Here is an 11818-nt window from a genome sequence, read left to right as displayed (position 1 = left end):
CGTGAAACACAATCACCTCCTGCAGCAGTACGCACCAGCAACAAGCTCAACCCTTTAAGAAAGAGAAAATAAATAGAGATTCCCGTAAAATATTACCAATTTATTTCTTTTCTTCCTGCTTTTACCACTCATTCGTCTCTTTTCTCTTTATCCTAAAAAAACGATAGTAATAGAAATGGAAATATTAATAATAATAATAATTCGAAATTAAATTAAGGTTTTACGCTTTTGATGAAGAGAAGATTGTTACGCTCTAATTTTTTTTGGCTACACACTGAACTCAACGCGCACTTCTCCGATCTGTGTCTTCTAGCTCGATCTCTCTCCACAATGCGTCCCTGATTCTTTTCCCCTTTCAGTTTCAGGTCAATTCTCTCTCTTCCACTTTTCCGCACCTTTTCCTCTGTTTTAAGCTTTTCCGTTTCTTTCTCTCTCTTGTAATTTTTTTAATGTTGCTTTTTTGGATTATTTATGTTATAGATTGTTGAAGGCTTTGAGTGGAGAAGTGAGTGATGGCATCGAAGCAAGGTGTGAAACCGAGGAGATTCGGAGGAGCGAGCAGCACCTCCAAGGGCGCCGCCAATTCGCCTACGTCTTCCACCACGTCGTCGTCTAAGCAGTTTCTAGAAACTTCCGTTGACGGACAGAGCTCCCCTGCTTCTTCCTCCGCTCGAAGCAAGCCGCACGCGTTCTATCCGGAACCTGTGCCGTTGGATGTACACAGGGCCAAAGAGAATGTCACCGTCACCGTCCGATTTCGTCCTCTCAAGCAAGTCTTTTCTTCTTTTATTTTTTATTCTTTTACAATTTTTTTTGCTGTGGATGCCTGTTGATTTTGGTTGACGTGTCTGTGCATGGGATAAAAAAGTCCGAGGGAGATTCGTCAGGGAGAAGAGATTGCTTGGTATGCTGACGGAGAAACCATAGTGCGAAACGAGTATAATCCCTCCATAGCGTATGCATACGGTATGTTATGCGTCATATCCAAAATTGACATTCATGAATGTAACTTTTGCTTGTATTTTTATTGAGGGGCGAAGAATATATATTCATGAGTAGAGCCATGACATGTAGCATTGTGAAAATATTCCTAAACATCACCCTAAATACTAAATGAAGCAGAAGGTAGATATTTTCAATATCTTTACTCTTTAAAAACTATCAGTTTATCCCTCGTGTAGTAATTAGGAGGAACATTATGATGGTAAATCATTTTCTCTTATAAGTATGATGCTTCTAGGTTCTTAGTTACATTGAAGTATTGAACATCTTTAGTCTTTATAATAATTGTTCCTGAGATTGAAATCTTATGTTTAGGTGGGGAAAAGAAGGGGGAATGAATGGCTTAGAGATCTTTTATACAATCCAAGCATTAGCACCAAAATGTAGTGAGCGTAGAGCATTTCCCTTGCTATTGTTCTCTTCTTCAAAATTAATCGTCAGAAAGTACTTTAAGTTTTGAGGACACAGACACGGGTCACCAAATCCATCAAAAGCGAGTTTCCCTAATAAATTTAGCTTGGTGCTGAACAATTTCCAAATAAATTTGCAGCTGTTTTTGAAAGACTTGGCCAAACAAATTCAAACATTCAAACAGTTTCTGAGGATGGAAAGTTTTAATATGGATTTGATAATGAGTGAGAAATTGGAATAAGAATCCTAAGTAAAAGCTAAACAGGACCCCAGTTCAAAAGTTTCTTTTGGAGTCATAGCTATCTTTTAAGTCAGATTTAGGGCAAGGTATCTTTTGTTTCTTTTCTCCCAATGCTCACAAGATTGGTAATGCTATTTGAAGAAGATTATTGTATTCACAAAACTTTCATTATCCTATTACATAGAAAAGGGTAAATATCATGCAATGTGTATTCACCTCAAACCTAATGGGTTTATCAAGTGCATATTCTTCTCAATAAATAGTATTGTGTGCCCCTCTCTCTCATTAGTCATAGTTGTATTTAAAATTATTAACGCTGTTTTTCTTTTCTTGCTTCTAGATCGTGTCTTTGGTCCCACGACCACAACTCGTCATGTTTATGATGTTGCTTCTCAGCATGTTGTTAGTGGTGCTATGGAGGGCATCAATGGTAATCACATATTGAACTTACTACATATTTATTCAGCAAGGTCAAGTAATAGAATTTACTGTTGTTTTGATTGGACCATTCCCCTAATATATAAATCACATTTGTATGCATATTGAAAATAATATTTAGTAATGTCAACTAATTAGGCAAGGGATGTAATATGACTTAGTGTTTTGGGCTTTTGGCTGATCAACTCATAACATGTATAGTAATACTATTGTTCATTTAGATTTTAGAATTAAATTGTTATCTTGAATTTGGTAGATACATAAGATTTAATAGCGATGGATTCATATTTAAACATATCCAAAATTTTCTTATTAAACATTGCTGCAATCACACATAATTAATGAAGATTTTTAAGAAAGATTTCTGAAGGACTGCCATCCTTCATAGTCCGTACAAATTTGAATTTTTTTTATCCATTTGTCATGAAGCCATAGTATGTGCAATTGTTGGCACATAAACTTGCAAACCATAAGTTTGCTTAGGATGGGAGTCAGATCATGATGTTAACTTGATACTAGTAATTGGTTTGAGGCCAAACATCTTAGCAATCAGTTTTGCATATTGTTATTACTTTTTTTTTTGAAATAATCACTAGGTCCAGGACTTTGCCAAATTCACGCGCATGAAATTTAAGCAGCTTAGTTATTATGTCCATGAAAATTATTGAGTCTCAGCCATCAACATTTATTTTTGGGTGATAGTCATGCAGTTTCGTTGTTGCATAAAACTATTTATTTTTAGCTCATCCTCCTTGAGGTTAACCAGCAATCATTCCAATTGGAAGTCACTAGGCATGGTAACTTATGTGTTGCAGAAACCTATTCATTTTCATTTTCATGTGCTAACCTCTTTGGTTTTCTTAACAGGTACAATATTTGCATATGGGGTAACAAGCAGCGGGAAGACTCATACAATGCATGTGAGACTGCCCCTGTTTCCTGCCACCATCTTTTTTATTTATTTTGTTGATCTGAATGCTTTTGATACTTTTCTTTCCATGTCCTGGTACTTTACAGTAATCAAGCTACATTTAACCACAAAAGAAATTGTCATGAATTTGCAATTCTTGCATTCTTCTTTTGATATGCTGATTGATTGGTATTTGAGTCCATTTTTCTGTGGATTTTGACATCTTTTTGGTGATATAAGATCGAGGTTCTATGATTATCTCAATAGGTTTACAAGTTCATTTGGTTTCAATTGTAGTTGCAACTTACATACTTAACATATTATATCATAAGATACATGAACTTACAACATAATATGACATCCTTCTAATCATTAGGACTATATTTAAACTTATTCATATCAATGGCTGATTCTGATTTGAACTTATAAAAAATTGCCAATGGCAATTGGTATAGGATGGGTTTGACTCCTTTAAAGTAAGATTCCTTCTAAATAGTGAGAAAATGAAGGATTATCCACCATTAGATTATTTGGTGGGAACCAGAGACAAATGCACTGTATAAACCCTCATCTTCTCGGTTTAGTTGGACTCTCACCTTATTGGAGCCTTTTCCAGTACAAGAAACGTTATAACTTCCAGTATTCCATTCATATCCCTTTGTTGTTAGTCTTCTTTGTTTTAAAAGTTATTCTAGTCTTGCCTGGGCAAGGTTGATTTGATGGCAGCTAATTCAATTGTCTGTAATTTTCCTGGAATATATTTTTAGCCTCATTTGCTGATGCTCCAAAATTTGAGAGAATGTATACTTGCTGATGCTCCAAAATTTGAGAGAATGTATACATAAGTAGACTGGATAACAGTAGTAACTGAATCAAGTAATAGCTTTAATTTCTGGTCTTAATTTGTATCATGAGTGTTCATATTTTCAGGGTGATCAAAGATCTCCCGGAATCATACCTCTTGCCGTGAAGGATGCTTTTAGCATTATCCAAGAGGTATATTAAATACCAATGTATTTGTTGCACTTTCTATTATGGGAACCACAGTCTGATACTTTGTCAATTCTGCAGACTCCAAATCGGGAGTTCCTCCTTCGTGTTTCATACTTGGAGATATACAATGAGGTGACTTCTTCTTCTACTACTACTACTTTCTTGTATGCTAAATTTATGCTATTGTCTTCCCCAAACTCACTTTTTTATATCTGGATGCTGCTTAAAAGAAATTTCCAATTTCTGCTTTTCTCTTTGCTCTATTGGAAGTCTGAACTTATTTTTATTGTAGGTTGTTAATGACTTACTAAATCCAGCAGGACAGAACTTAAGAATCAGAGAGGATGCTCAGGTGCCAATTATAGCTTTTCTTTTCCTTATTATAAATCTTTATTTTTTATGACAAATTAAGAGTGTATTCCATGATTTACTATTTTTAGCTATTACTTAAAAAAATTATTAACCCCGGTAAAATGGAGATCAAACACTGACATGAAGGGATGTAGATGAATTCTTAGTCATATGCATTAACTAGCGTGTGATCCATCAACTTTTGTGCTGAATTTAACATGACCAGCAAAAGGCAAATTTCATAGGTTGACAATGATTAGTGGGGCATTTGAGAAAGCCCTTATGGCACAATTAAGTGATAAAAATGAAACTTAAGATATTTCATTGTTGGGGATGATATCATGTGTCATTCACAAGGATCACCCATGCAAAATTTGACCTTTATGTGTTGAATAAGACTCAGACTCAAACATGGGTAGGTAGTTAGCTGTTCGAAACTTCAAATAGTTTCTGATTAGTTGCAACTTGTAAGGTGTACTCTGATCCGATATAATATTGTAGTGATTTCTCCTGGTTAACTATCCAATCATTACTGTAGTCAATGGTTTTTCTGCCATGTCTTTTACCAAATTGTTATAGCATAGTTATGCTTTTCCCAAGCACTAGGCTATAACAAGAGGCCTTTCCTATTATGCACCCACTATATGCAGGAAAAGTTAGTCGAGCCAAGTATCCCTTTGATGCATAAAACAAAATTCGGACCTGTAGACTCCAGCTTTTTTGACGAGTTGTTATTAACAATTCTTGGATTCCATCATTGAAAGCGTCACTGAGATGAGTGTTGGAGAAATCTATCTTCTGTTATCAAATATGTGAAAACAGAAACAAGTAATCTAGTCTTGAAACAAATAGTTGTGTTGTAATGGTAAAAAAAATTGTTTATTGGAAACTGTCCCAACTGCCTCTTAACAATTGTGACTCTTGTATGATGAACCATAAACTTCCTTTTTTCTGTGTACAATGTATACTGCAATTTTGATAATCAGCATGTTAATAATAGTTGTTGGAATATCTAGACATGGTTAAGTACTTTGTGAGTATTTTGAATATCAAGGAATCTGAGAAGGTAAAAGCATCAGCTATGCTCATTTTCTCGTGGATTATTTAGTTTGATGGTCTGGCTATACCGGAATAATCTGGGAGTTCTGTTGTTTGATTGTGACTTGTCTTCTATCTAGTGATGCTTTCTAGTTTTAAAATTGAGTTAGTAGCCCTATGAAGAAGGGGGCTGATAAATTATCCCATCCCTTTCCTTTAATTGGTTTAACTCAGCTGTTTCATTTTAATGCAAAATAGGTTATGCTATGCTTTATAATTTTATGCTAGGCATATATCAATTAACAAATTTTATATGGGATTCTTACAAAATAGCTGCATAGTGGTTAGACTGTTATCAAAAAGAAAAATACGAAAGCTAAATAAACCTGTTGTGGTGGTTCTGTGAATTCTATGATTCATGAAAATTGAGATCCTCTAAAGTCCTAATTGATGGTTCCCACTGAATTCTGCTATTTAGCTTCAGTACCCAATCATTTCTTTATTCTTGACAAATTTCTACTTTGATCACAGAGCACAGACATGTGGGATCCACAAACTTCAACCTACTCAGCAGCAGGAGCCATACAATATTTACCCTGGTGGGTTTGTGCTAAAAAGAAAAAAATGACATTGTTTTAGCTGATTAACATGATTATATACTGTGGTCTAACTATAATACTGCATTGACGTTTTATATTTAGTTCATTGTGTTTACATCTTGACGAGAAATATCCCTTATTATTGATCTTACTTTCTGTTATGATTTATCATTATTATCAGTATTATTTTTAAAAAGTGGCCTGCTTTTGGATGGGGTTGTTCAGTAAAAATATATCCAATATTTTCAGCTAGATCATGAATTATGATCTAGCATGAAAAGAAAAAAAATGTAACAATAACATAAAGATGTAACTTATTTCTTTAACTTAAAGATGTAACTTATTTCTTTAACTTCCTTTTATAAAAAATGATATTGCTTGTATTATTTTTAACCAGTTTATGTATTGTATCAGACCATAGAGAGTAGTCCATGCGGTGAAAATAGTGAAGGAGAAGCTGTGACACTGTCACAACTGGTAATCATTTTGAGCTTTTTCATGCACGTCATTTTGTCGTCTTCAAAGTTTTACCATGGGTTATCTGTTCATGCTTTACGTTTTATAAGCTTCTTACATTTTTTTTTTAATATTTTACTTATACCTGCAGAATCTCATCGATCTGGCAGGTTCTGAGAGCTCAAAAGCTGAAACAACTGGCATGAGAAGAAGAGAAGGATCTTATATCAATAAAAGTCTTCTAACTCTTGGAACTGTGAGGTCTCAAACCTTTTCTTGGTGTACGTAGGACTCTAATCCTAGTTTGGGGAGGGAGATGGTACATGGTAGGCTGAAGTAGAAGTAAAGGCCCTGCAACTTTTGGGCTTGCATGGTCTATTGGTCTTACACTTTGTTGCTGCCAAGACTATATCATATGTCTCTGTTCTAATTCCCAGCAGAGATATCTGTTTCTTTTTATTAACTTTAATGTGATTGACTACCATGAAATTAGTTGCCATTAGTTAAATAAATTATCTGTTTCTATTTGGTTCATTTTGTACTGTCAAATGGGTTGGATGGCTTGGCTGTCCTAAAGACCAACCTATCTGTTTAAAGCACCATTGCATGCATTGTGTAAAGCTTTCTTTATGGTGTTTATTGTCATTGTTTAAAGCTTTTTGTATGCGTTGTTATCTATGGACCTATGTTTGTGCCTGTATTAAAGTGTAATTATCTTTGTTGAACACAGGTCATTTCAAAATTAACCGAAGATAAACCCAGTCACATACCTTATAGGGACTCCAAACTGACTAGACTACTTCAGTCTTCACTCAGTGGTCATGGACGTGTATCTGTAAGGCTTTCCTTCTATAGATATTTGTCATGAATTTATATATACATGAAAAATACATCAAGTTATTATAAAGATCTTCATGGTAGAAATGTTGAAACACAAATGGAAGTTCTGATAGTTTGTTGTTATTGAAAACTCAGCTTATCTGCACAGTGACTCCTTCCTCAAGTAGTACTGAGGAGACACATAATACATTGAAGTTTGCTCACCGGGCAAAGCATATTGAAATCCAAGCAGCACAAAACAAAGTAAGATAAATCATAACACTGCTTCTGAATAAAAAATTTGTTTTCATAATCCTTAGACATGTTTTATCTCTAGTTTTTTTAATGGAAGAAATGTTTAAAATGGTTATTTTGAGTGCACTGGGAAGAAATTCCATATGCCTGTAGAGTTTAAATTTTACTCGTGAAGGTACTTTGGGAGATTGTCTATGTTTGAAGTAGTTGACGATTGAAATAAGGGGAAGGGGCCTGAATCTTGAAAATTCAGCATTACCTTTGTCTACTTCAGAAATCAATGGTGTGTCTTGACTTCTCACGTTTGTGCACTGCATCTATGTAAAGAAGTTGTACTAGTAGGTACATAGCAAAGTAGCATGATCAGAGAGTTGCGATTATTTTCCTTTATTGCACCCATTTATTGCATCCTTTAAGCATATGTTCCCTCTGCTTCATTCTTTTTTATGCTGTCCTTTAAGCATGTGTTTCCTCTGCTTCGTTCTTAGTTTTATTTTAATTTATATTGAATCTGTAGATAATTGATGAGAAGTCACTTATCAAGAAATACCAACAAGAGATTCAATGCCTAAAGGAAGAATTGGAACAACTAAAGAGGGGTATTGTTACAGTTCAACCAAAAGATACTGGGGAAGATGACATTGTGCTTCTGAAACAAAAGGTAAGTAATTATAAAGTGAGTGAGAGTGTGTGTATGCGCGCGCATGCATGTATCCACTGCCTTCTGTTTTTACTGTCATTTGCATTTACAATGGCGTCGTTTGATTCATGTAGCTGACCCCACCTAGTGGGACAAGGCTTTGCTGCTGCTGTTGTTGTTACATTTATTACTGTCATCATTATTATTTAAAAGCACTTATGGATTAAATTAGATTTCAAAGTCCAAACAGTTCTATCTTTGTTTTTCTAAAATTTGAGCACAAATATTACAATATCACTTGCAAACAGCTAGTTATTTAAAAAAAATGTAAAAGCTTCTACAAAGAATAATGATGGGTTTAGAAATGAATATATTTAATTATTTGAAGTAAATTTATGCACATTGGGTTTTTTGTATTCTGAAATAACCATTGAGTTTTTGGTGGTTCTAATTGCTGTGAAATGTAAAGTTAGAGGATGGTCAAGTTAAGTTGCAATCCCGATTGGAACAAGAAGAAGAAGCTAAAGCTGCTTTGTTAGGAAGAATTCAACGGCTGACTAAACTGATTTTGGTCTCCACAAAAGCATCACATTCAACCAGATTTCCTAACAGGCCTGGTCCTCGTAGAAGACATTCCTTCGGAGAAGAGGAGGTATTTCTAGTTTTTGTTGGTTATCCCTGTTGTTTATCAGATGCAATAACACCAGGATCCTATACTCCGTTTACATATTTTCTCAACTTACAAAGACAGGGCAACTCTTTTCCTGTTCCCTACATATTTTTAATAATCAATTATGTTTACAGCTGGCATACCTTCCATACAAGAGGCGGGATTTAATCTTGGATGAGGAAAATATTGATTTGTATGTTAATCTGGAGGGAAATGTTGAATCAACTGTTGATTCTTTGAAGGAGGAAAAAAAGACAAAGAAACATGGACTACTAAACTGGTTGAAGTTACGTGTAAGTTGCCCATCGTTGTTTGCTGATAGCTTACATCTACTTTGACTTCATCTTCTTAAACCCATGGTGTTGTTTGACTGATCATCACAGTTGTTGTCTTCTCCCATTCTTTTCCACTCTAATTCTTTACTCATTAAGGTCTTTTATGCATTCATTGATGTAATTCTACTAATGTTCTATGATAGTTCTTATATATGTATATTGAAATGAAATATTGGATCTTATTTTGGGTATTGTTCACAAGTTAATTTTCTTTTTTCTAAACTTGTGCATTTCAATATTTGTTTCAGAAACGAGACGGTGGCTTGACAGGCACTAGTGATAAATCCAGTGGTGCAAAATCTACCAGCACACCTTCAACACCTCAAGGAGAAAGTGGTAACCATGCAGAATCCCGGCTTTCTCATTCTCTAGCTGCAGAAAGTTCTCCATCGGCTGATCTTATATCAGAGGCAAGAGAGGATAAAGATACTCACGAGGATAGTTTATTGGGACCAGAAACACCTTTGGTATGTAGTTTAACTGCAGGTTTGGAGAAGCAGGAAAATTTCGTAGTATTTTGAAAAATTGATTTTTACTCTAGTGTAACTGGACATAGAAGATTGTATGTTCTATATATGTTTAGCCAAAAACAAGTAAAACAATTATTATCTTGAGAGGCACTTAAATGCTTTGAAAACCACTATAAATAGCCCCAATTTTTCTGGTGATGCATATATGTTTTTGTATTCAGTATTTACCCAGTCAGTTAGTCCTTCATTGTGAAAAGTACTTCTTGATATGGTGATCATTTTATTTCAGTTTTAGCGTTGTTCCTCTGAGCGTAGCGATCTCTTGCCTATGTTTTTGAAAGATCTTAAGTTCTTGTGGGAAGATTTATATGTTTCTTTATCATAAAACGGAGAAATAGCGCATTTGTTCATTGAGACATCTATATTTTACCTTCATAGCTTCCCATGTGCTTTTTAATGTTGTAGACAAGCATCAAGTCAGTTGATCAGATCGATCTTCTAAGGGAGCAGCACAAGATTTTATGTGGAGAAGTTGCCCTTCATTCAAGTGCTTTGAAGAGGCTGTCTGAGGAAACAGCACGAAATCCTCAGGATGGTCAGATTCATGTAGGTTACTTATCTCCTCCTCTTCTGTTGTACATAGGGTGTTGTCTCTCTAGTTAGAGTCATACCTCTGGCTGTAATTCCTGAAAATTGCATTCTTGTGTTTTGTCCATACTAAGGTGGAGATGAAAAAGCTGAAAGATGAAATCAAGGCAAAGAGCGAACAAATAGATTTGCTGGAAAAGCAAATTTCTAATTCTGTCGTTGTTTCAGATAAGATGGATCAATCAGGAATATCACAGGTACATTCAATTGACGTTATTTTTTGTGCTGTTTCACTTGTTAGCAGTCCAGGTTAATGCCTTTTCTAATAGATCCATACATATCATTCGCATTAAACAGAAAGTCCAGACTCCAGATAGGGTTCAAATGAAAGCTAGCACTGAGCAGGTCTTTAGTGGAACATGTGAGGGGCAAATAAAAACCCTAAATTTAGTCCTTAAAGTCAACTTTGTTGTAGTATTTTCCAACTTAAACAAAAACAGATTATGTCATTAATCCAATTGATTTTCTAATCGCCATGTTGCTAATCATGTGAGACAGCAGTGCCCTTATTATGTAGCATAGACATTTCAATTGGCAATTGATGGTGCATGAACATATTGCCTTGCTGCCGGCTGTTTTCTGACGAGTCCAATGTTATTGTGCTAATTCAGGTCAAAGTAGCAGATAATCATATAATTCAAGAACAGCTTAATCAGAAGGTGGTAAACCTAATATTAAATTACTTTTAGTTAAATTCGTATTATTCTTCTTTTCTTTATGATGTTAGCTAATTCAGTGATTTGGCTTATCAGATTGGTGAATGTGAAAATCTGCGAGAAACGATTGCCTCTCTGAAACAGCAACTTGAAGATGCACCGGAGTTGAGAAATTTCAGCGCTGCAGCAAATCATTCTCAACATTGTGAACTTCATCTTGACCAGGGAAATGAGTTGATAAATGATACAAATGAAGGGCTGCTTTTACAAGCACAGGTATATTCTTATCATGTAGGTTCCTCATTGAGTGCCATTACTGTTTTTTTTATTTCATTCCTCTTTAGGAGTGGTTGTGATTACCTGTTATTCATTATGCTTCTATGCTTGTCTTTTCATTCTTTTATCATGTCAAGATTAAAACTAAAAAAATGTTTGATAATTATAACTATATATATACTTAATAAGCATTTTAAAATAGTTGTAATGAGAGAATAACAAGCGTATATACATAATTGTCTTTATCTTTAACTCTTTACTTAAATGATCAATATGGAGTTAGTATTTTATCATGTTTATTCATATTTATAATGATTAATAATATTACTTTACCATTTTATCCTATTCAGAAATTTTTGGAAAACAGAATAGTAATTGTAATTGGAAGTGTGATAGGAGTTCATACAATGAATGATGACCAAGGAATTGATCCCCACTATATGCATCTATGTGTGTGTTTGTGTTATATAAGATGTAAATTTTATCAACTGATAAGGGAAAACTAATGTATGCAGTTATATTGATGAAAAAATTCATCTGCTAACAATATTTGTTTCTACCTGCCTCCAGTGCTGCGTTTGGTTAAATTATCTTAAAGTGGGAGCACGTT

General features: G+C 34.6%; 1 protein-coding gene across 1 annotated transcript in view; it reads left to right on the top strand.

Annotated features, from left to right (window-relative positions):
* The first annotated feature begins 231 nt into the window (after positions 1–231).
* Positions 232–11818, top strand: part of LOC107492754 (kinesin-like protein KIN-7K, chloroplastic) — a 12534-nt gene continuing 947 nt past the window's right edge. The window contains exons 1-21 of the mRNA XM_052262954.1: positions 232–365; positions 481–769; positions 869–966; positions 1995–2084; positions 2960–3012; positions 3933–3998; positions 4074–4127; positions 4288–4366; positions 5916–5983; positions 6398–6460; positions 6591–6695; positions 7170–7274; positions 7415–7522; positions 8031–8174; positions 8623–8805; positions 8958–9116; positions 9407–9625; positions 10094–10234; positions 10351–10525; positions 10817–10935; positions 11029–11227. Coding sequence (XP_052118914.1) covers positions 513–769; positions 869–966; positions 1995–2084; positions 2960–3012; positions 3933–3998; positions 4074–4127; positions 4288–4366; positions 5916–5983; positions 6398–6460; positions 6591–6695; positions 7170–7274; positions 7415–7522; positions 8031–8174; positions 8623–8805; positions 8958–9116; positions 9407–9625; positions 10094–10234; positions 10351–10525; positions 10817–10935; positions 11029–11227 — 2485 coding nt within the window. The 5' untranslated portion in view covers positions 232–365; positions 481–512. The remainder of the gene's footprint in view (positions 366–480; positions 770–868; positions 967–1994; positions 2085–2959; positions 3013–3932; positions 3999–4073; positions 4128–4287; positions 4367–5915; positions 5984–6397; positions 6461–6590; positions 6696–7169; positions 7275–7414; positions 7523–8030; positions 8175–8622; positions 8806–8957; positions 9117–9406; positions 9626–10093; positions 10235–10350; positions 10526–10816; positions 10936–11028; positions 11228–11818) is intronic.

The sequence above is a fragment of the Arachis duranensis genome, chromosome 6 (assembly GCF_000817695.3).
Source record: "Arachis duranensis cultivar V14167 chromosome 6, aradu.V14167.gnm2.J7QH, whole genome shotgun sequence".
In the NCBI taxonomy this organism is placed as follows: domain Eukaryota; kingdom Viridiplantae; phylum Streptophyta; class Magnoliopsida; order Fabales; family Fabaceae; genus Arachis; species Arachis duranensis.
This window is presented reverse-complemented; position numbering and strand designations above follow the sequence as displayed.